This window comes from Fistularia commersonii, chromosome 24 (genome assembly GCF_037954325.1).
Source record: "Fistularia commersonii isolate RoL2024-O1a breed Wild chromosome 24, RoL_Fcom_v1.0, whole genome shotgun sequence".
NCBI classification, from domain to species: Eukaryota; Metazoa; Chordata; class Actinopteri; order Syngnathiformes; family Fistulariidae; genus Fistularia; species Fistularia commersonii.
This window is the reverse complement of record NC_141307.1, coordinates 2,675,878-2,698,916: the sequence shown is the minus strand read 5'-3', so window position 1 is coordinate 2,698,916 and position 23,039 is coordinate 2,675,878. Positions and strand designations below refer to the sequence as shown.

The 23,039-nt window shown below is 42.9% G+C and overlaps 1 protein-coding gene and 1 long non-coding RNA gene across 2 annotated transcripts in view; both read right to left on the bottom strand.

Moving 5' to 3' along the window:
* Positions 1-2,197, bottom strand: part of arid1ab (AT-rich interactive domain 1Ab) — a 54,949-nt gene extending 52,752 nt beyond the window's left edge. The window contains exon 1 of the mRNA XM_086171637.1: positions 1,064-2,197. Within this exon, the coding sequence (XP_086027763.1) occupies positions 1,064-1,957 (894 nt within the window). The 5' untranslated portion in view covers positions 1,958-2,197. The remainder of the gene's footprint in view (positions 1-1,063) is intronic.
* A 14,370-nt stretch (positions 2,198-16,567) lies between these two features.
* Positions 16,568-21,744, bottom strand: LOC147219692 (uncharacterized). Its single transcript, XR_015108020.1, has 3 exons — positions 21,673-21,744; positions 21,466-21,574; positions 16,568-17,429 (listed from the first exon to the last, which is right to left on the bottom strand). It is a non-coding gene; the product is annotated as an uncharacterized LOC147219692 (long non-coding RNA).
* Positions 21,745-23,039: the final 1,295 nt, after the last annotated feature.

The following is a 23,039-nucleotide window of genomic DNA, read 5'->3' as shown; positions in this document are numbered from 1 at the left end:
CAGTGTTAAAAAAGACAGCTATGTAGATTCAACGGTTGGTGCGTGAAAAAGAGACATGTATAAAACTACAACAAAAAGAAATGTGTTTTGTTGACACGGCGGAGGAGCATGTAGCCGGGCAGAGGGGGGCTGTTTTTTTCTGCAGCCTTTCCATTAGATGCAATTATAAATGGCCGAGAGAGGAGGGATGAGGGAGCCAATCAGATCCCGGCTCGCATGTCAACCTAAGACCAACTGTCTCCTGGCTCTGACAGCACCGTTTTTACCTCCATAATTCAAAATCCCAAAAGCGGAGAGCGAGTGAAGGGAAAAAAAGGCAATCTTTGCACTTCGCCTGAGCGGCGGGGGCTGTGTGTTTACGGCGCCGCAAAGCGAGGGGGGAGGGAGGAGGGGGTGGGGTGGTTTAAGGGGGAAAAAACTGCATATTCGGACCGAGTGGCAATGAATGAAAACCTCCGTGGAGGAGAAGCTCAGGCGGGTAAACACTCGGGACGGAAACACTTCATCGCTGCAGCCTCGACACTTTCTCACCCCCTGATGATTATGCTAATGTTCGTTTTTCGCGCTGTCACTTATTCACTCGACGAGGATAATAGAAAAAAATGAGTTTCTGGGAAGGGGGATAAAAAAAATAATAAAAACAAACAAACACAACCCCCGATTTGAGAGCGAATTCACACACTTTGGGAGGCTACAATGAGGCTACACTGGAGGTGGTGGGGGATCGCACCTTATGTCCGCCTGCGCACACACACACACACGCACACACGCACACACACACACAACACACACTTTCTCTTGACAAACTCGCTTCGCTCGGTCAAACTCTCGCCCTGTCCCGACGTGCAAAAAGCAGCCGCAACTCGGAAAGTAGTTTGTAGGCGGAATCGCCGCCGGAACCCTGTTGCAGGGGGCTGGTACTGGGTGAGAGCGGCGGAGGCAGCCATTTTAGAGCTCTAGCTACATAGACAATGGCTGGTCCAATGCAACATCCAAGTCCGCCGGGCTGCTCCCGGCGGCCCTAACTTGGCCAAAGTGTGTCGGCGAGGGGAGCGGAGTTTACCTGGTTCCTGTTGGGAGGCTGTCCGGTGTTGCCGGGACTCATGGGAGGCGGGTGGTGGGTCCTTTGTTGCCAACCCGGATGAACCCCAGTGTACTGGGTGCTAGCCATGTCCCCCGGTCCCTTGTTGGCCCCTTCCTGATTGTTGTAGTCTCCTTGGGGGTAGTTCGGGTAGCTCCGGGCGGAGCTGGGGGATGTCAGGAGCTGGTTCAAAGTTGGCGTTGACGTAGGTTGTTGGTTTCCCATGTTATACCTCTGGTTATTATAAGAGGCAGCCATAACGGTGGTTCCTCCTGCTGGCTGTTGCTTGCCTGGCTGCCCCCCAGCCGCCGGAGGCTGGTTGTTACGCGGGGAATTCATGGCCCCGTATCCTTGACCCTGATAAGAAGTCCTGCTCTGGAAGGGGTTGTAATTGTTGTAATGGTTGGGGTAGCCGTGTTCGTGAGAGTTAGGGGGGTAAGGGTCCATCATGCCCGGCCCCGCTGCAGCTGCCATGCCAGGGCTTTGTTGTCCGCCATGTTGATGAAAAGGGCCCCGGCTGTAGTGCTGGTTGTAACCGTAAGGAGGTGGAGGAAAGGGGCCCGGGTGGTGGTGTCCCATCCCGGGATGGTTATTCCCTTCGGGCCCGCCGGAATCATTCTGGCCGCCGCTGCTATTATTATTTACCCGGGGTAAATTCCCGTTGCCGTTCTTCATGTCAGGATCCCCTCCTCCCCCAGCATTTCCAGCATCGGTCCCGTCCTGCAGTTCCTTCTGACCAGGAGATCCGCCGTCAGGTCCCGGTTCCTTATTTTCATGCTGCTTCTCTCCCGGTACCGACTCCTCCTGCGGGTCCCGGTCCGGCTTTTTGAGTTCGGATGGCGGGCTAGTGTTGAGAGTGGCGACCTGAGCGGCCATGATATCCCTCTCTCTCTCTCTCCCCCACTCTTTCTCTGCCTCTCTCTCTCAGCAAGGCGACTCACTCACAGTCAAACTCCGAATAACCATTGAATATAAATACGATGAGACTTAGACCAACGTACCCGTTGTCCCGGTTCATTCCGCCCGGACCGGTATCCGGTAATCCACAGCGACTCCGTTTTAAGTTAAATCAGACGGAGGAAAGTTTTTTTTTTTTGCAAGGAAAAAAAATATAAATACAGAGCCAATAAAGAAGTGAATTTCTCCGACACAAGAGTGTGTTTGTGTGTGTGAGTGTATGAGGGAGAGGGTGTGTGTGTGTGTGTGTGTGTGAGTGTGTGTATAAATATGTTGGAGGGGGGCTTCTGTAACAGAACGAGAGCGCGAGCTAGAAATCAACCAAACCAGCACGAGGCTCCGCGAGACACAGCCATCTTACCGAGCCGCCGGGGGGGAGCCAAAGCCCGGGACGGAACACCACGGCAGCCTGGATCCGGACTCCACTCACGGCGACATTGTTTATGTCTCTAAAGTGGAACCGTTATTGTGGCTCGACACGCTATCTTGCTTTTTTCTCCTTTCTTTTGCCACTACCCCAAAAAAGAAAAACTAGACTCACGCATAAACAGTGTGGTCGTTAGCATTAAAACGGCTAACGGTGTGTTGCTAACGGTCATGGAAGTGACTACTGACTACATAGTCACCTGAATTAAATGTGAACATTTTTTATATTGATTTTTAATGTATTTTTAGATTGATTTACATCATTTTTAGATTGATATTGACCTTTTTCTAGATTGATTTTGACCTATTTTCCATACTGATTTTAAAAGATTTTCTATAGTCATAACTTATATTTTCTTATCACGTAAGAAAAATAAATTTCCCTTTGAGGGATCAATGAAGTCATTCCGATTCTGATGTTACATGAATTTAACATTTTTAATCCATAACTGTGTGTGATTTAACAGTTGGCTTGAAGCATAGCTGTTCATATAGAAAAGTACTCAACTTATTATAATTATTACTATTAATTGTGCTGAAATAATCACTCGTTGATGATGTATCTGCAATAAATTCCCTTGTAAATATAACGAAATTCCCCTAAAATGATCAAAAAGTCATTTTAAAATGAAATGAGAAAGGAAGTTGCCTGCAAAATGCAAACAGTAGATTGCTCAAAAAAAGGCACCTAAATAATAAAGAGTAAACAGTCTGCGGAAAAGAAAATGAATATTTGGATGAGCTCCAAAGCAGGAAATAAAAAAGACTCAACTTTTGCAAGGAAGACATTCAATTTGCGAGACCCGACCTACCACAACACTGAATGTGATCATTCCCACAGAAAATCACCTTAAAATTTGCATTAAATCAACGACAACATAATAAAGCTGTTACCTGACATTTAGTACCAAGTGATGATTGAAATTAGCAAGAAGTCACCCAAAAATCACCGTGTCATTCTGATCAAAAAGGCAAACGTCAGCACTAAAACTAGGCATAAACAGCCTACTTGTGTAATTGCTTTGAGGGAGAACGGGAGTCACAAGCAGCACCTTGACTTCATTTTCGGATCATGACCTGAAGTGGGTGAGAACCCCTGATCTGTAAGAATGTCTTTCATTCATTTTGTCAACAGAACCTCCAAAGTTCATCTCTAATAGGCGCTATAATGTGGATTTCTGAGGCACTATCATGTTGACACCACACCACATTCATTATCAAAAGCTGTCTGTACGAAGACGTCCACAGAATTTCATCCTTGACCACAACAGCGGCGATAGAGATGGGTGGTAGATTCAAAACAGCCACCGGCCTCTATGTATGAGATATTTGTGTCTTACTTCGAAATGCCACAGACTTTCAGGCTGCAGTAATTTTATATTTACAATTAAAAAGCCCCCTTCACCAACCACTCCGCTAGACTGCACCTCCTCAGTCTGCCAATACTCGTCCCAATGTTCTGATAACAAAGGAAATGCTTCATACATGAGCTGTGTGTTCTTTAGAACATTAATTTATCCACTTTATCTGATTAGCGAGTGAAAGGGGTGGAACAAACCGGGTCACAATGTCGTCTTCTGTTCCAGCAGGACGGCGGGTGGAAGTGACTGCTTTCATGTGTGGACCAGGCGCGGATCAAGAAGGCGGCCGGCCCCTGGGCGCCAAGTCACGTACTGTTAAAGGAAAAAAAAAAAAGCCTTCTTTTTTCTCATTTTACGGTTATCTTTTCACAACTTTTTTTTTTTTGCTAATTTTTTAATCTTACTGCAACACCAATTCAATTAATTTATCGTTTTCCAACTCTAAATTTTTTCATCGCTTGAGTTAAATATGCATAAATATGATCACTCCACTTTGTTATAATAGGAGATTACTCATCTAAAAACACCGTTGGATCTCAAGATTATCCAATGCGCACAAATGTAATTGCAATTAGGTCTGGAAACGATGCAACATCAGGATATTCATTGATCAGATGAAGTTCAAATTTGGGTCACATTATAAAGAAGCAGTTCATTGAAAATTGATATGTATATATATCAGTATATACTGTTTGTATTTTTAAACAGTATTTTTTTAAAGTCAAAATGGAATATTGTGAACTCCTGTTCTGAAAATGTGAACCTAAAAAGGGTTTATTTCAAGGCCGCCTCAGCGATGTTGACTCAGGCTTCTATCATTTAAATACTTTTGAATAAGCGAGAAATGAGTGGGTGGTAACGGCAAATACTTGAATAAGACTTGAATAAATGTGCAATGATTATTTAACTTGATTTATTTAAGATTAGCTTGGATATTCATCATGAAAACATGACAAGAACGGGTTATTTCACAGATATTTTTTGAAAAATTATACATTAAATCATCTCAATTGTCCGTGCCAAACTCAGCTCACCGATGCCCTTGATTGTACGTTTATAAAAGAAACACGAAAAATGTAATAATTCAATAATAATACTAAGTCATCACAAGAAAATTACAGGCAGAGTAGCAAACAAACACTGACGAAGAAATATGCCGAATCGATGAAGTTCCACGTTACCAGGCCATTAGGCTTGCTTGAGGTCATCCAACTGAAAACAGAAAAGGTGGCGGGTTTTGGAGGCCCCTAGAGGTCGGAGGGCCCCAAACATGTTTCAATCTGTGCTTGGTGTCACTACAGCAAATGAGCGAGTGCGGCGGAGTAAAGTAGAGGAAAGCATGAAATTACAACCTGTGTGTGACTGTGCAGCGTTTGTGGCGTATGCATGTGTGTGCGTATGTGTGTGTGTGTGTACGTGTGAGACAGAGAGGGTAGAAGAGGAAGACGAATGGGGGGATGGACTGAGCCAGTCGCAGAACAGGAAGTGGAGACACATAAAGAAAAGTGGCAGTGTGTAGGCAACACAACAGACGACGTCACATGTTATCGGTTAAAAAGTGGAATTTCATGCCACTAGAGACACAAGAACCGGTGGATATTTGGAGGAGACTAAAGTCTCCCTGCACAATTAATGTGAAAAGACGGCCGATGTGTCTATCTCCCTCTCCCTCTCCCTCCCCACCCCCTTTCTTCGTGTTCCCTGCCTGCTTGCCTCTCGCTCTCCTGGCAGCAGCAGCCTTCGTGGTGCTTTCAGGGCCCGTCGGAATTCCCCATAAAAGCGCTCTGAGACACGTCGAATAAATGACTAATTGCGAAAGAAAAGTCGGGGGATTTTTCGCCACGTGTTCCCCCTCCCCACCCCCGAGTGGGGTGTGCGTTTCGGGTCGGAGGGCAGAGGGTTTGAAATGTCAGCTGTGATGTAAAAGGGGAAATGTGTCTCTTCATTTTTGATAGAAGCAATAAACGATGATTCAAGTGGAAGGGACATCGTGGATTCGGGTGTGGAAAATACAATTAGATCATGAAAAAACTTCCCGCGGCTACAAAATAACACCCCACGGGAGGAGAAATGTGATTCTCGCAGCAACAACGCGTTTGTGATGATTATTACATCGATCTATTCGCTCAGTGTAAGTCATGGAATAAGTGGGGAAATCAAATAGGCGCGAATCCACCAACGGCCACGGGGCGAAAAGCGTGGAAACACACCGGCGTGGCACGAGTTCTGCGACAGCGCGCCCGTCTCCGAGTCACGGTAGGGGCCCGTGAACGCACCACCGGCGCTTGCAAAAGCAGAACTTTGCTATGTGAATGTGGGGGATGGGAAGCAGCAGCGGCAGCTCCCTGCTCTGCTCAGCCCTTTCTCTCTACAATGCGGGGCTCTGCTCACATTGCTCAGTCTGTCAGAAGAGGAGAAAAAAGACCCTCTTTTACTTTGAGTTTCTCTTGAAAACAACCAGTTAAAAAATATCCAGATGTATTTTAGCAGCAAAGGCTTTTGTGTGTGTAATAAAGGAGTGTATGCAGGGTGGAGGGGGTCAGCTCATCTGCTGTCTGCCTATATAGGCTAAGGGAGGAGTGCGTGTGTGTGTGTGTGTGTGTGTGTGTATTAGTGTGCGAGTGTGTGTGCGCGCACTTGTGTATGTGCAGAAAGCGCAGAGACAAGGCTGCTGGGGAGGAGGGGGCAGGGTGCTTCATTTTAGCATAAAGTTGCTGTTTATTATCGAGGGGTGTAGTTATTCCACTCCCTCACATGTTTGAAAACAGCCCTGCTTTCTGTGTTCGCCGGCTCTTATTTTAGACGTGCCTTCAAACTGCTGCGTTTTCCAGAGCGCTCACCTTGAAAGTTATCTATCCAGCCGTCTGCGGGGCCCCGTGTAGTCGCAAAGTGACTTAAAAGCTCCGAGATCATATGGTGTGTTGGATCTCTGTGTGAGAGCAACAACATGATGCTAAAGACCTCCCGTGCAGCCGAGAGTGTCATGCATTTATTCATGCGATTCTTGTTTTACAAGGATATGGTGTTCTCTAAAATGCTATGCCTGCCTGTCCGGACAAGCTTAACAGCAAGCATGAGGACGTCCACGGCACAGAATTAATAGAGACATTATGATTCTTGAAACCGATATGACCTGGAATGCAGGGGCTGGTTCACAGAAGGCCTTCTACAGAAGCAAAGGGCGGAGACGCAGGACATTTGTCCAAAAAAAAAACTCTCTCTATATAGATAAATATTCCGAGATGTAAATGAAGAGAAACACAGTAATAAACGCGCAGGAGCCAGCCATGAGATGGTCTATAACAACCCAAGGTCGTTTCCAGCAGCACGTGATGAGGAGATATCCAGAGAACAGGGTCAGACTCCTGCATATCAACAGACTGATTAACTGATACCATTTAACTGGGAAACTACCGAGTAAATAAGAGTCAAGAAATCCAAGTCACCTGAAAGTCATTATGCCATCAGATTCAATTGTGAAAATACCTTGGAAAAAAGAGGAAACACTTCAGTAAAAAAATGAAAAATAGTAATGCATGGCGAAGATTTGAAAAAAAAAAAAAAAGATATCGGGCAAGTAATGGCCTTCAAAACGACAATAGAGTGCGACTATAAGACTAGAAAGTTCGCAAAAATATGGGAAAATGATGTGGCAAAAAGTATTAGATGAGAAAAAAAACAGCTTCTTCAATGGTATATTTATCGGACATTAAAGAACGTGCATTGGACTTCTTTCATTTAAGTGCTTGTAAAAAAAATCATCTGAGTGCTTTGAAAATCACCATGAAATCAAAGGGAGTGACAAGAACCAGCCAATCACACTTCCCACACCACGGTATTGTCTAGTGTCTTACTCTTGTCTGATTAGAACCCACCAAACCGAAATGGAAATGAGAGTTTCTTCCAGTTTGTTGCGCGACGCGAACGCCGCCTGGACTCAATCCCATCCGAGGGGGTGTGTTTTGTGTGTGTGCTGGGGGGGGGGGACAGCAGGACGGGAGGGTGGGTGATGATTTAGGAGTGTTTACTTATACCCCACCGCGCCACCCTCAATGACCGTGATGCATCACCTCTAGCCCGACGCCGTGGCTTCCCCCGACCGTCGCCGTGGCAGCGGCTTGGACTCCGTCCAGCAGCCCCCTTTTCTCTCTGAGTCACAATTAAAGTGATATTAGGGGGCTGACGTGAAGGGAAGGACACAAACGGGTAGAGAAGCAGTGCAAAGCCGTGGACAAAACTGTACGGAATTCATGTGACGGAAAGGAGGAGAGCCTCAATAAGTATTTCCTAATGAGGCCACTAGCAAATGTTTGTTTTTTTAGGAAAGGAGACATTTTTTACATTTTTCTCAAGCAACGTAGTTAAGTAAGGAAAGTGGTTTGTTCATACAGAAAGCGCAGAGACTATTTAACACCGGCATAAACCCCTAAAGAGCAGGAAGCCATAACTTGGTAGGGTTTTTCTACAGAAAGTAATGGATTACTTCTTGTCACTGCAGCCTGAAAAAAAGTAATTCCTTGCCTTTGAATTTACCTCGGCATCAAATCAGCACAACTCGTTCACCTAATGGAGAGGAACAACAACAAACCGCTGGTTTATGCTTTATCAACACAAAACCTGGCAGGAGGTCCAGGAGAGCTAGATGCGAAAGAAGGCGCTGCTGAAAACTGCTTAAAAATTAAAGAATGCATAAAGATATTTTAAAAATCAAATTTTCTATCCGGTTATAAATACATGACAATGTTTAAAAGTAAATGACAGGCCGATATATCTTGATATATTTTATGCTTGCTACCACAAATTCACCAACTCAAAATCTTCTTCTCCCGCTTTGGGCTTTTCCCTTCAGGGGTCACCACAGCGAATCAACCTTCTCCATCTAACTCTATTCTCTCAATCCTCCACCTTCACACCAACTACCTTCATATACTAAATTTACCAACTCAAAATAATCAATAAAAATTGGTAAAATAATGTGAGAGCTCAGCCAAATGATGAATTTTGACTTGACGGTTTTGTAGGCTGTAACCCAGGTAATCATGTATTTTTAATTAATTGTGACATGATTAGAGTCAGAGAAATTGTAATGTGATTACGTTACGCTTCAATTGTTACACCCTACACTCTTCAGCATTTGGCACTTGAAAGTGCGTCGGCTTGAAGTTGTACAGACTTTACGGTTAAATATAAGATTTCATCCATGTCGTTTTTCGGAGAAGCACACCGAAAGGAAAAGTGTTTTAGGAGAATCTTGACTACTCTCCTATAGTTACACTTTAACATACTCCGACTATTCTGGGCAACTTCCAGCTCACACCTCTAAGTCTCAGGGCCGACAGAGACCCCCAAATATATGTTTGGCTACTTCATCTCATTCAAAATGAAGCATGAATGAATCAAAATTATTCTTGTATTTCTGTTGTATTGTGTATTTCTTGTAGTACAATTTAAGAATGCGTCACACTTTATTAAGGATATAGTAGAGGATGCAGTCTGTTCCTGGTTGGTGGTTGACCCCAAATTAAAACCTTTAACTATTTGGTGTGAACAGAATTATTGAGAAGTCTAGAAAACAAGGGTACTTCAAAATTTAAAAAGGGGGAAACTCACCTGGGATGTCTCTTTGCAAAAATACTGGTCTGGTCTGTGTTGGGCACAGTCTTGGGAGGAGGGACTTTTTTTTTGTTTGCCATCAAACCCCAGGTAGCGGTTTTTTTTCACTACACAGGAAGAAGATGGTGGAGCAGTTACTTTCAGACATCTGACCGGCACATTTTAGAAAAGAGTCATCTTATCTTCATACATTTCAGCAGATAAGACATTTCAGCATCACCATCATCATCATTATTCTTGCATCAGCTTTTGACTCTATTGTTGATGTGTTCTTTTATTTATTGTGTTGCTGCAACACACAAGGAGAGCAGGCCCATGTTGTTGTTGTTCTCCATCTTTGTATCTGCAGAGCCCTCCTCCTGCTGCTTCACATATACTGTAAATCCATGCATCTACAAAAGCAGGTGTTTGTTTCGTGACATTTGGTATTGTTTTTGAACTACCATGGCAGTGAAAAATTATTAAAAGCCACGAAAAAAACCAAACTTGTGGTGAGATTTAATTGGGCTGTGGAATGGAACTCGTCATGCAGTTTCAAGTAACATAATAAAATTAATGAATAAAAAAAATGAACAAAAAAAAAGTTGTTGTTTTTTTTCTATTAATGGGGAGCTGACTTGATACGATCGATCTGCCCCGCTTGTCTGTAGGAATTATGATCATCAACATCCGTACTAGTCGGACAAGTAAACTCCAGTTTTCTGCTTGTTATCTATTATTGTGTTTGTCATTATCGTTGCCACGAAAGATGGAATACTGAAAGGAAAAGGCCAAATGAAAATTGACATGTTTTTTATTAACTGTTATGAAACTAAATCAAGACAAAATATTCTGGTTTTGTTCACTTAAGCCTGACTTTGTCTGGGGCAGTGACTTTCTCCAAACTACTGCAGGTAAATGTGTCGCCACTGCGCTGGTTAATTGGTTACTGATCATTCAGAAGTTTCTATTTGATTTGAATCCCTTGGGATCCAGTCTGGGAAGGAAGCCACAAAATCGCCACGACAACCCAGTAATGTGGCTTGGAATTTCCTAACAAGAGTGGAGCTAAATTCAGGCACACACACACATACTCACTCACTCACCCACACTCAACACATACCTGGCAATATTCTACACGAAGGAAATGTAACTCCACCAAGAGTCTGTCATTAATACACAATTGCAATTCCAAACTGAGGCCGTCCGCCTGGCCACACACACACTTTGATGACACACACACACACACACACACACACACACACACAACCTCACAATCACAACAGTTGGGTCCTGTCCAGATGGTTGCCATGCAGCAGTTCAACACATAGTCTGGAGTGTGTAGAGGAAGGAAGTGCCACTTTGTGAAGTGCAATGGACATTCGGCTTTTTCCCAGACAAGAGTGTGTGTTGTGTGTGTGTTTGTGTGTGTGTGTGTGTGTGTGTGTGAGTGCGCGCACGCTGCTGTTTCCCTCCCTCCCAGTAAACAGTGCAGTAAAGGAAACAGTCCTGCAGGGGTTCCATTATGAATTTACATATTTTATACGTGTATTCTGGCCTCCTCTCCCTCCTGATGTGCACTGAATTCAAGCTCCAATGGGCAAAGTGGTTGTGGAATCTTTCTCCCGCCTTATAAGGTCACATTTCAGACGAATCATCGGGCCTTTGTATCTTAAGTGATTTGATCAAGCGGGATCAAAGTTTTTACGAGCCACGGCTCACCCTCGACTGCTTCAGTCACTCGCTCTTTCTATTATTCTCTCGCAAGCAGTGAAATCCTCTCTGTTCTCTGTCTGGTAAAAATAGATGTTGGGGGAGGCGGGTTGCGGGGGGACCTCCGTGCCCCAACACAAGCGTTCAAATCAAAGCTGATAGGACATATTCAGGTTAGACTTTTATCTGTGTGTGTGTGTGTGTGTGCGCGCACATGTGTGTGTGTGTGTGTGTGTGTGTGTGTGTGTGTGTGTGTGTGTGTGTGTGTGAAAGGGATTGATCATTTACAAGCGGGCATTTTCTGAGCATTTTGTCTATGTGTGTGTGTGTTTGTGGGTTGAAAAAAACAACAACTTTGACTTCACCAAGACCACACTGGCACTGAATTCTTAAACGAATGTTTTATATATATATATTTTAGCAAATCATGTTCAAGTGAGACGATAAAGGAAAGCGGCAGAGCTCAACAAAGCCAAGCAAGGTTAAGAGCTCTCAAAATGATGGCGTCCACCCTGCAAGGACACACAAGTGCCCAGCACGCCTTTTTTCAGTGGGGATGAAATGGAAACCGTGCGGGGAATCACAGTCTCTTCAGAGATGGAACTTGTCACGGCGAGGAAGGTAGGAGCACTCGCAGCTTCTCTACTGTGGGTCACCGAGCCCAGTGTGTGTGTGTGTGTGTGTAAGCTCCTCTGTCGTCTGACAGACGCACACTCGGCCCCACAAGTCGCACAAAGCATCTTTTCACGGTTTCAGCAAACAAACAGGTGGACCGGAGGTCAGAGTGAGAAAAATGACAGGGAAAAAACTCAGTCTTCATCCTTTGCTACCAAAATTCCAGACTTTAGGGCTAAAAAGCTTGAAATAAGAGAATATTATTAGTAACAGCGGCACACGCATTCCTGCTCACCACCAAGGGAGTTTATCTGGGGAGTAATTGCACTGATGAGCTGAAAACATGTGGGGTTTGACCTGAAATTGAAAACAAAAAATCTTCAGAAACCACACATTGTTCAGTCCAGCAACTCTTATTTAAATAAATGTTATTAAAAAAAGATTGAATTATTGGTGTTGTGTTGACTGAACATTAGATCTACAGAGGAGAGGGTAATTTATGAGTGCCTTGAAATGTGTGGAGCCATAATGTGGATTTTTTATGTAATATAAACTGACACAATTTCACCACAATGACACACTAAACGGCAAAATGACTGGTAATAAAATCAAATAAAACAGAATAAAATAAACACAGCTATTTTTTATGGGAACATTTTACAAAGAATAATATCTTTAATTTCCTCTGAAATGTACTTTTTTCCATGTACACATGCAAAATGCAGCAAATAATCACTGTATTCTAAACGTTGACTTTCATCGTCCACTAGTTTGTCATAGAACGTACAGAACTTTTGGTTTTGTTTTAATGAGTAGGAAATAAAATAAATACTCGGTTATATTTTGACGCTCTGGGTGGGGTTCAGGTTTATCTCATGCAGCCGATCCACAATGGAAAACCGGGCCGATCTCTGAGAATATGAAACCACTCTTGAACCAAATTTGCATGTTTGAATAAGTGATTCAAAAGCCTTTGGTTTTGCAATCAGCGGAGGCGGACGAGGCACTTGCCTGAGTTCTGAGGATAAACAGCAAAGTGCAGCACAGACGTGATGAACGACGGCATGGACGGGCCACGGAGACAGACGGAATTGACGTGCGGAAGACGAAGTGATTTAGCCGCCTGTTACACAACAGCCTCGGAGCATATATCAATATGAACAGTGGCAGGTTCGGAAAATGAATTGGATGCGAGCGGACGGATGTGAAAAAAAAATGAAAAAAGAAAAAAGAATGGCTAGCAGCTCTAGATATCTGGCAGGAAAAACAATCTATGCATAAACTAAAGGCGTACCGCGTGGAGAAACCATTTTCTGGGTGTAATATCAGTGTGTTGATTCGAGACATTGCGCTGAAAAATAGCAGAGCCCTCAGCTTCTCCAGAGACCTATCTTTTCATATATTGAAATTGGATGTATTTCAGCTCTTAGCGGCTGAATCATTTTCTTTTCCCACTCTTTTAACCTCTTGTTTACAGATGCACTTTTTGTTTTGCCTGAACTCTTTCTCTCGTGTGGGGGCTGATGTTTGCGCCGCCTCGAGCCTCAGCACTTCAACTTGTGAAGGGCAGCAATGAATCGGCGCGCAGAAGAAGCGAATATATTAGCGCAAGGAGTTCGATGTGAGTTGGGCAATGGAGGCCACGATTGAAAAGTAAAAGAATTCCCATTGATCTTTCTGCATTGTGACATCAAGGTCTCGGTGATCTTGTAGCCATGTGCTCCGATGCCCGTCACAGCCCATATTTCAGAACAGCAGTCTGAGCTCCACTGTTCTGGATGCTTCAAGTCGCAATGACATCCACGAAACACTAGCTAGAAGTAGGAGTGTATTCAGATCTTTTATGTACGTCCGACAATCGCTGTTCCAACCACATGCACTTCTGAAGCATTTGGATCAACTGAAATCAAAAGGAGGAAAACTACAAGGAGGATGGGACACACATCCTGTGGTCTGCCTTCGTGCGGTAGGTAGGTGGCTATAGGTAGTAAGTAAGTAAGTAAAAAATAAAAATTAAAAAAAAAAATCAACCCTTAGCAGTTCTATGCAATAAGAACACCTGGTTAAATTAAGGGAAACATCTTTTTTTCCCCTTTCAAAATACTACAAATCAATGCTACACCAGCGTTTGTCAACAAAGCAGCAAATGGGGATTGCATTTCAAGAAAAAAAATGGACATTAGTTTGTCAACACTGGCTTTCTTTGTTGTTGTTGTTGTTGACTGCGTCCATCACACTATTTCTTTTCTTGACACTAGCTGATATTTTTAGAGGAAGCCCTTGTTGCTACTAAGGATACAACCCGCCCGCCCCTGACCCGCCTTCCCTGTGACTTGGGACTCAATTCAAAGGCAAAACATGGATGATTCAATTTGAAACAAGGCTGGGGGGGGGGTTGACTCGGGGGTCTCCTGACTTTCTGCTGGAACCTGTTCCTAACAAGGTTTCCATACTGAAGTTGAGGTTGCCTGCAGAATGGAGAACTATGCCTTTGCTTTGGCTCATCCCCTGGGTGGGGGCTCTTTAGGAATTACCTTCTAGGGTAATCTATACACACTACAAGGCACTGGGTGGAGGTGTGTATGTGTGGGCGGGAGGCCTACACCACCTGCAGTCAACTGTGAAAACAAAGTTTATCTTGACTCCATGGGGAGGCCAAGAGATAGGGCCCTGCAAGAAGGGCAGGGGCTGTTCTTCAGGGCTGATTATTTGCCCGAGGCACCCCAGGACAGGTTGGAGATAGAGCTCTGGGGTTGGAGGTAGGGGTGTGATGTGAAACCTTTGCATTGAAATGCAGATGAAAGAGGGACTGACTGATGTCTTTTGCTGCGATTCAAGGTGACACACCTCCATACCACTGAGGTTCACGCCAGTGGCCACCATCTCCGTCCCTGCATCCTGTTTGGGGCGAGGGGGGGATTATGAGACCCACCGACAAAATCCACAACAATAGTGACAGCGAAGTCGAACGAGGCAACGTCTATGACTTTCCAGTTTTTCTCCATCTTTTGCCAGTTGAGTTGATAAAACATAATCCATGGTTTCCTCTGAATGTGATATGAGAGCTTACAATTTGGAACGCGTCATTTGGATCATTTAGGATTTGGACGAGCTTCATATCTGAAGAGGGTATTTGAACCAGAACCTTAAAAGACACTGCTGGGCACCGCTCTTGCCAAATAGGGCATTTATAAAAGGTTGGCACAGGCCTTACAGAGTGAAGGCTGGCAAAGGCATGATGCCCACATCATAGTGCCAACCAAGGGTTTTGTTTGGCACATGTCTCCGTAGTATGGCTTGTTTCCTCTAGACAACTGGCCCGAACACAACTTAGCGTTAGGTTACAGAAGCATTACACACAGAAAATGATCCATTTAAAGGCTCTCAGTCCCAGCGTGAGGCAAGAGGATCAATGAGGGAACGCACATCTAATGAAAAAAATTTGCAGACATATTCTCTATCAGTCTGAGCCCCCAACGTCTGCTGTTGATTGGAGCCGGATAAGAAAAATCTTTCACACTTTATATTAGTGTGCACATATTCACCATTAAGTAAATGCTAATTAGCATCCATATGAACAGCATTTTTAGCACCTGAGTGGTCAATATGAAGCATGACCGCAGTCCACAAAGAGTAAGCCATTAACCAAGATTTTTAATCAGTAACCCTCTTATCATAGTTTGATGAAGTCAGTAAGGGTTTTTATAAATTGCTAGCGATACAGTCATAACTCTTCTCCATTACAAATTAATTTTTTATGGCATACACTTAAGAGTAAAGAGAAGCCAACTGAAGGATATTCATAATAACCTTATTTGTGTTGCACTTATCTCCAACAAGTCAGAAAGTGCTTCAAAGTTATATAAACCCAAGAGAAATGACCACATAACAGATGAAACTGTAATATTGAAGTTGAATTGACGCAAGAGAAATAAATCGCTCATGCATAATTAAACAAGTTGAAAGAAACAGCAAATTGTTATTGAAAGTCAAACAGGAAAGGAATTAGTCAGTTAAGGACTCTAGTCAGAATGTGAGACATAGCGTGTTGACGAGGTTTAATTTAGACACTAGCACTTGTATTCCTGTTTTTTATGATCAGCTTGTTAGGAAGAAAATCAGTTATAATCTAACATTTCAAAAAGTACATCCTGAACAGTATATAGTTTTACAAACAGTGACATCATTATTTACTTACAGGAAGGAGTAATTAGGATTTTATTGAGAGAATACTTGGCTCTTGGCCTTTTGTGCATGGAGAATAAGGCCATGCAGAACAAGGTTTTAATAACTAATTCATAATGACTAACTCCAAGAGGCTACAAGTTAATAGTGAACATGAAAACACAAGGATGCAGGTATTTCATCAGTAGAAATTGGTTTCAGATGCAAATATTTCCAGTACAACGTACTGACACAGATTATCTGCAGCTAAATGTTACCTGCAATTCTTAGAGCGGGTCATGTTTCACCTGCTAAATGATTATTTGTTGAAAAGGAAACATATTTAAACTCTTTGACTGCTGTAAAATGGTAGAAGCTAAAATTAAAATGTGTATTTGCGATTTGCCAAATGAGATGTAAATTACTTAATCAGGTATCAGTGAAAAAAATCCAATATGTCCTTGTGTCCCGTGTGGGCAACAATAAGAAATAAATTAAGAATAAAAGCCTCTACCATATGGATTCACAGCATTGTACACATGAAGAAGTCCTGCTAATTTTATTGACTTTCTTCTTACAACCACACAGGGGGAGGTGAGGAAAACAAAACAAAACGTTAAAAAAAAAAAAAAAAAAAAAAAAAAAAAAAAGCACAATTGTAAACCTCAAATGGCTGTATTTACTACAAACCTGCTTTTGAGAGGATTTGGCCGGATGCCGCTCTCAGAGATTTTGATATTCCTTATTTGATAGCAGCAGGCGCCACACACGCAATCCTCCCCGAGACTGTTACAATAAAAAATGGCTCTAAGAACATAGTCAGGGACAGCAAGCAATATTTAATTTCAGCCACAAAGGAGAGCAATTTTCTGTCCTTGCAGTTGAACACGTGAAGACAGTGCAGAGAGAAACATAAAGTCATTCATTCTGGCTGATTTCAGCCAACCAGTGAGGCCCGTTTTGAAAAGAGGAAATTTTAAAAAGAAAAAAGAAAAGAGGAGGTGCTGAAGACAATGTGTTCTAAAAAGCAGGCTCTTCCCCCTGTGCGCCTTTATCTGTTAGTCAAACTCGGTAACGTAAACACACATTAAAAGGGGGTGGGGGCGGAGGGGTTACCATAGCCACAGTCCTGCTGTATACAGTCCCCCCACCCTTTTTTTTTTCAAATGCAGTTTATTTGCTGTTGTGTTGGAAGAATTGGGGTCGTGTAGAAAGTGCTGATAGTGAGGCGCTGGGAGGCTTTGGCTTGCGCTATTTCCACTGTAAGAGAAAGAGGAGAGAGACAGAAAAGGGCCCGGCAGAATCAGGGGAGAAAAAAAACATACAAGGCCGGTTATGCAGAAACACAGATTTAATGTAAGGCTTGGCTCTCTGTTATAAGCTGAGGCGAGAGGAAAAAGCTGGTCTGGACTGCCAGGGAGATGGAGACTGAGGAGGAGGGGGGGAAGTAGAGAGCGCTAGTTGCGTCCAGCAGCCTAAGTGAAGCCCATTGGCCTGCAGATGGAAGTGATGGATCCTTTCTAAAAGGACAAGAATCATCAGCAGGCTGAATGGCTCTGGTTCAGTATTTTCACGTTTAGTGGCCAATCCAGAAAGATAAGATATACTGAGCTGACTGACAAGGGACTATAAGACACTAAAATTTCGCTGAGTACACTGCAGCTATGCATTGAGGTTGACGCCATATGCAATTCAGATGTGAAACATTTTAAACCTGATTTGGGGCGAATTTGACATTTCTAGTTGAGCTCTATTTACAGAGCAGTAGACCGAGATTGTATCGTGAATTCTTTTTTTCTCTTTTAATAGTGGATGCGGTTTTACAAAAGTTTCTTTCATCTCCAAGATATTGATCAGTGCCTGAAACAACCTTATTTGTTTTAAAAAAGAAAAAAGAAAGAAAATGTGTGGCCATAAAATTCTAAGTGAAGTTGTCTAAAAAAAACAACAACAAACACATAGAACTGATCAGTTTGATTAAAACTATAAACCCTCAAGAAATGTGGTAATCCATTCAACGTGACTTTTTGACAGAATGGGAAAAATCAAAAGGATGTATGATTAAGCGTTTTTTTCTTTTTGAATCCATGCATTTTAGTGTGAGATTCCAAAAACTCAGTAAACTTTTTCCTGTTTCTTTACTACTGGATTTCAGGTTGAATTTGAATAGATACATTGGACCACACTCTGGGGTGACTTCTGTTACCCCTATTGAAGCAGCCCCTGCCCCCCTCTTTGGGTAAACACTGCAATAATACCCTGAATTAACAGCACAAGCCCTGGGGAAATCAGGTCCCTCTACAATAAATTGGCACACACCCCCACATCTTTGCCCCAACGGCGTGATTTTTATGGTTTCAGGCTCAATAACACAGTTATTATTAAACCGTGTTCACTGGAATCACTTGCATGTCCTTGTAGCGGCTGCAGAGCCATTTAGCCGAGACTCAAAGTGTGCTTTTTTTGCTCCCTTTTAGAAGAATTCGGGACATTATGATATTTTATAAACAGTTATTGATTGTGGCTATGGCCTAGAAATCAAGCACCGCCTTTTGGTCTGTGAGCGAGCGGAGGTATTTTCTTACCATTTCGCGTCGTTAAATCGAATTTTTGGTTAACATGCGATTGAATATTTCACTCCTTGATGAGCCGTTTGCGCAGCTCAGCCTCATTCCCGGAGGTCTTTTCTTGGGCAATCCATAAAACATCAAGCAAGAAAACGGCATTCATCAACACAATGCACGGTGCAAAGACAGGATAGGGTTCTGACCGAGCCATTTTAAAGGGCCCCACAAACATCTGATTCTGTTTGTTCTGTCCTCTCTGTTGGAAACCAGGTAGGGACCCCTTAACTGTGTCTTCTCACCCGCCGCTTAATCTAAGCCACAATCACATTCAGTGACAGCCGCACAATGCCGTCTGGCGAGCCCAACAAGGCTGCGCTATTATGTAACTACTGACAGCTGGGCTTTTGGCGGGGTGGGTGGGGGGTGAACCCCCTATCCGTGTGGCAGCACTTTGTGTCAACCAGACGTGACAGTGAAGAAAAAGGCTGAGGCGGAGAGACAGTATTATCAGGCCGGGTAGAGGCAGACAGTCCCAATAACAACCACACGCGGCGACACAGCAGCACCCCGACCAACTTTTCCCCCAGATCCCGAATCAGTGTAACAACTGATAACTGGAGGTAAACCATCTGGGGCCATAACATCAGTGCAATTTACGCAGTAATACAGACTATAACGTTCGCACAGAAAAGCTGAAGGTAACTGGTACTTGGTGAGTTCAGCGAATAATCAGCGGCGTTTGTAATCAGCATCTATTTGACGTGTGCGTAAACAGTTACAAAACACGCTCATTAGCTGTGATAGGACACTTTTTGCTATAGGAAGTTTTTGTTTTTTTTGTTACTACAGTTACTGAAAATGTTTGCAAAAATCATGCCATACTCTTCCCAATCAAGAAACACATACTTGCTCTGATGGCGTAAAGCACATTAATCATGAAGAAGAAACACAAACTGACAGCTTCAAAAGTGTGTTTCTTAATTTTCTCCGTCATCTTTAGTCTAAGTGGCTAAAAATTTCACGTCATTTCTTTGGGATGTAATCTCATGACATTGCGAAATCCGTTTGGATCGTATTGGCCAAAAAACAACAACAGGAATTTACAAATAACAAAGAGCAACAGCATGTCCAGATGCGGTGAAGCTATTTATCAGGATTCGATATTGAGTCCTGATGTGATACCGCAGTGAGACATTCGTTTTCAAATATTTACGTGTATATCTGTGCTTTGCGAGATCTAGCCAACATTACCTCCAACGGACGCATTTATTAAAGTCTTTGTAGTCAAAAGGTGATGTTTACCAATTGTTTACCCATTGTTTCTCTAAAAAATGACAAGTCTTTGAAACATGACACAAAACACATAGGCGCCCGAATGTTTGATTCAACTGTGCATTGCTTCTCTTTCGACCAACGTCTGCGACGGGTCTTTGATGCTCTGAACACACAGAACCAAAGGACCCAGAATAGCAGGGGGATAATCGACAGGCGCTGTGTTGATTTTGGCACCCTTTCCAAATAATTCCTTGTTGTTCCAGGAAAGAATCAGTGTCAGTGGCAGCATTCCAGGGCAGACAGTCTGTAGAGATTGCACAGGATGAGGGCCACCATCTAGATACCGGAGATCTAAACATGTCTGTGGTCACACAGACCCGGCCTTCAATACGCTCTTTAGCCAATCTGGCTTGGGTTTTATTATGCCTTCTCTGAGCTGCCAGGGAAGGCACATAAACTTGTTTATAGGAGCCAGAATTAATGACAAATACTCCTGTTTGCCCATAAAATCCTTGACGAGGTTAAGTTTTTATGAAAGTGGTCTGCCACAGTATCACAACAGAGTAAAAATAATATAATACCACATTTGCGCCTGAAATAGCACATAGACATCAGCTTATTAAACACGTGGTTTAAAAAAAAAAAGCATGTTATTGACTGTATTCTCATTGCAGGCCACGACCACAGCGGGTTGCTGCAGACCCAGGGATAGTATTTTCAGGACTGCAGGAAGCAGTTTAAGGGGGCAGACCTTGAAATGATGTTCTGACATCAATATGTGCTATTTCAGGGTTCCTTGCCTGGCGTGTCACTCAAGCTCAGAAATTAAAAAACTAAATGGTTGGGTTTCGGGGAACATTGTGATACTACATATTGTCTCATAAAGACACAACAGTGTTTAGTGTAAAGTTTAGAGAATGCAGGAAGGTCAGCATTACCAGATATACAGTACAGTCGTGATGATAATATATGTGCAATTTCACCCTTAGTAAACAATTTAATGCCAAAAGCACCGTTATATATGGCATCATGATGGATTTGTGAGACGAAATTATCGGGCTCCCTTCATCTTTTCAAATGTGTCAAGTTTTCCGGCCAATAAACGCCAAACCCATTTCCACAGCAACTTCAATATGACATCCCTGCTGCTATACTTGTTTGAATGATGGCAGAAATGTTTTAACACTATCAACCTATGATATTAGCATTCACTTTATGTTCACTTTGTTATTGTAGAGTATTAAAGGACTAGCCGGAGCTATCACGAATATGTTGTAGGATTAACACATTGGTTTGTTTGAGGGTGAAATTTGGGTGCAGTGACAGGTGGTTTTAGGCTATTTTTGTCTTTTATGAATATTACAATACAAATGAATAGTTAATAAAAATTGTTCCTAGAATGAACACTTCATTGTCTGTTCCCTTTTCTACATTAGAGAAGAATACAGTCTAAGTAAACATCCAAAAAAAATGACAATTTCAACCTTTTGACAAAATATTTCATATTTTCTATCGATGAAAAAAAAAACTGTCAAGCTAAAATTCCAAAATGTTAAGCTAACGTTCCAAAATGTTAGCTAACGTTCCAAAATGTTAGCTACCTTTCCGTTAGCGACATTTGCAGTGACGCAGTTTTAACAGAATTAACAGAGTGAATTATGGTCCAAAATATGTACATTTTTTACTGTGGGCCGTATGATGGTTGCGAACTAACCCTCGGGGCATCCCAGTTGGCCGGAGAGGGGTCAGACCAGTTCCACTCTCGGTCCCCCGGCACAGCAGGTGTTTCCTTCATTATATCGCACCCCGTTCATGCGTAGAGGCTAAAACGAAAAAAAAAAACACGTTAACTGTGACCACATTCAAACTTTCACAATGGGATATAGTTTTGACAACGTGGAACACAATTTTACAGCCCTACTTGTATGTTTCTCATTTTATTTCAGCTCAAAAATCCACCACCGGTCCGGGTTTTCCCTCCAGCCGGAGCCTCAATTTACTGTGTGTGCTTTCAGCGCCGCAGCACTCAGTGGCAACCTTAACGATCCCTCCGCGGCTCACTTGTGTGTTCTTGTATGTGACTCTTGTTTTACGGCGCAAAACGACAAATCATTTCACCGGTACTCGACGCCAAGCGACTCCTGCTAGTTCATTTTAATCAGCATTTCGAGGGATGTTAAACGTAACACGTTTTCGACGTCTGCGAGCGTGTTTGGGGAAGTTGCGGCACTATTTTCCCCCAGCTGTCCTGTCTTTCTAACGCATACAATACATTCCAGAGTTGTTCCGCGCGGTGACAAGGCCCTGCCTGCCTGCTGTTCCTGTAAACTCCCGCCTTGACTCAAATGAGAGAGAGATGCAGAGACACACACAGAGGGAGAGAGAGAGAGTGGAAATCCCTATAAAACAAGCTGGACAACAGCACCCACATTGGAGTTCATGATCCATTATAGAGCACACATCATGTTAGAAAGCTGGAATCACATTAGAAAAGAACCACACTCGGGACGGGCTCGTCCTCGGTACACAGCGTGCGGTTCGGGCTGCGCTGTCGTGTCTTTGTTTTTGCAAAAAATGACAAATTCGTCGCGTGCGGCGGGAGTTTTATGCTACTTTTGTTTACCCTCTCGTGAAGATAGGTCTGCCTATGGAGGCCTGTATCACGGAGATGACCTTTACACTGCTAGTTTTGTCAAGAAAATACAACTATTCTAGGAAAAAGGGTTCCTCGTGTGCTGTTTTGTCATTTAAAATGAGTTTTTTACTGGTTTGTAGAGGTTTTGTTTGGACAAACTTCGAGTCTTTCTATTTCAGATCCCCTCTTGCAGATTAATGGTTGGCGTCTTGCTATTTTCAGTGATTTATTGCATATTAATGGCTTATTGCATGCCACCTTTTCAATGAATCTGTCAGATTTTCTTGTAGTTATATTCATATTGATTTACAAGCAATCGCCCGCTACCTTTCTTAGGCAGTTTCTACTAATTTCATAAAAATGTAATATCTTACCATTTTTTAGGGTAATTTCTTGTTATTTTTAGGACATTTCTTGCAAAATGTGTTCTTCTGTGTGTTTTTTTTTTCCCCTGGCTCACAACCAGCTCAAATTGAGCTTTTTTTATTTTGTTTCATTGGTCTCTTGAGACACTCACTAAGAATAATCTCCTTACTATTCCAGTCATTTTACTGTGATTACTTAAAAGTATATTCAATCTGTGCCTTGCAAATGCAGGTTTGTAATGCTGTATTTCACCTCTTATCACTAAAGCGGGGGAACACTGAAACAAC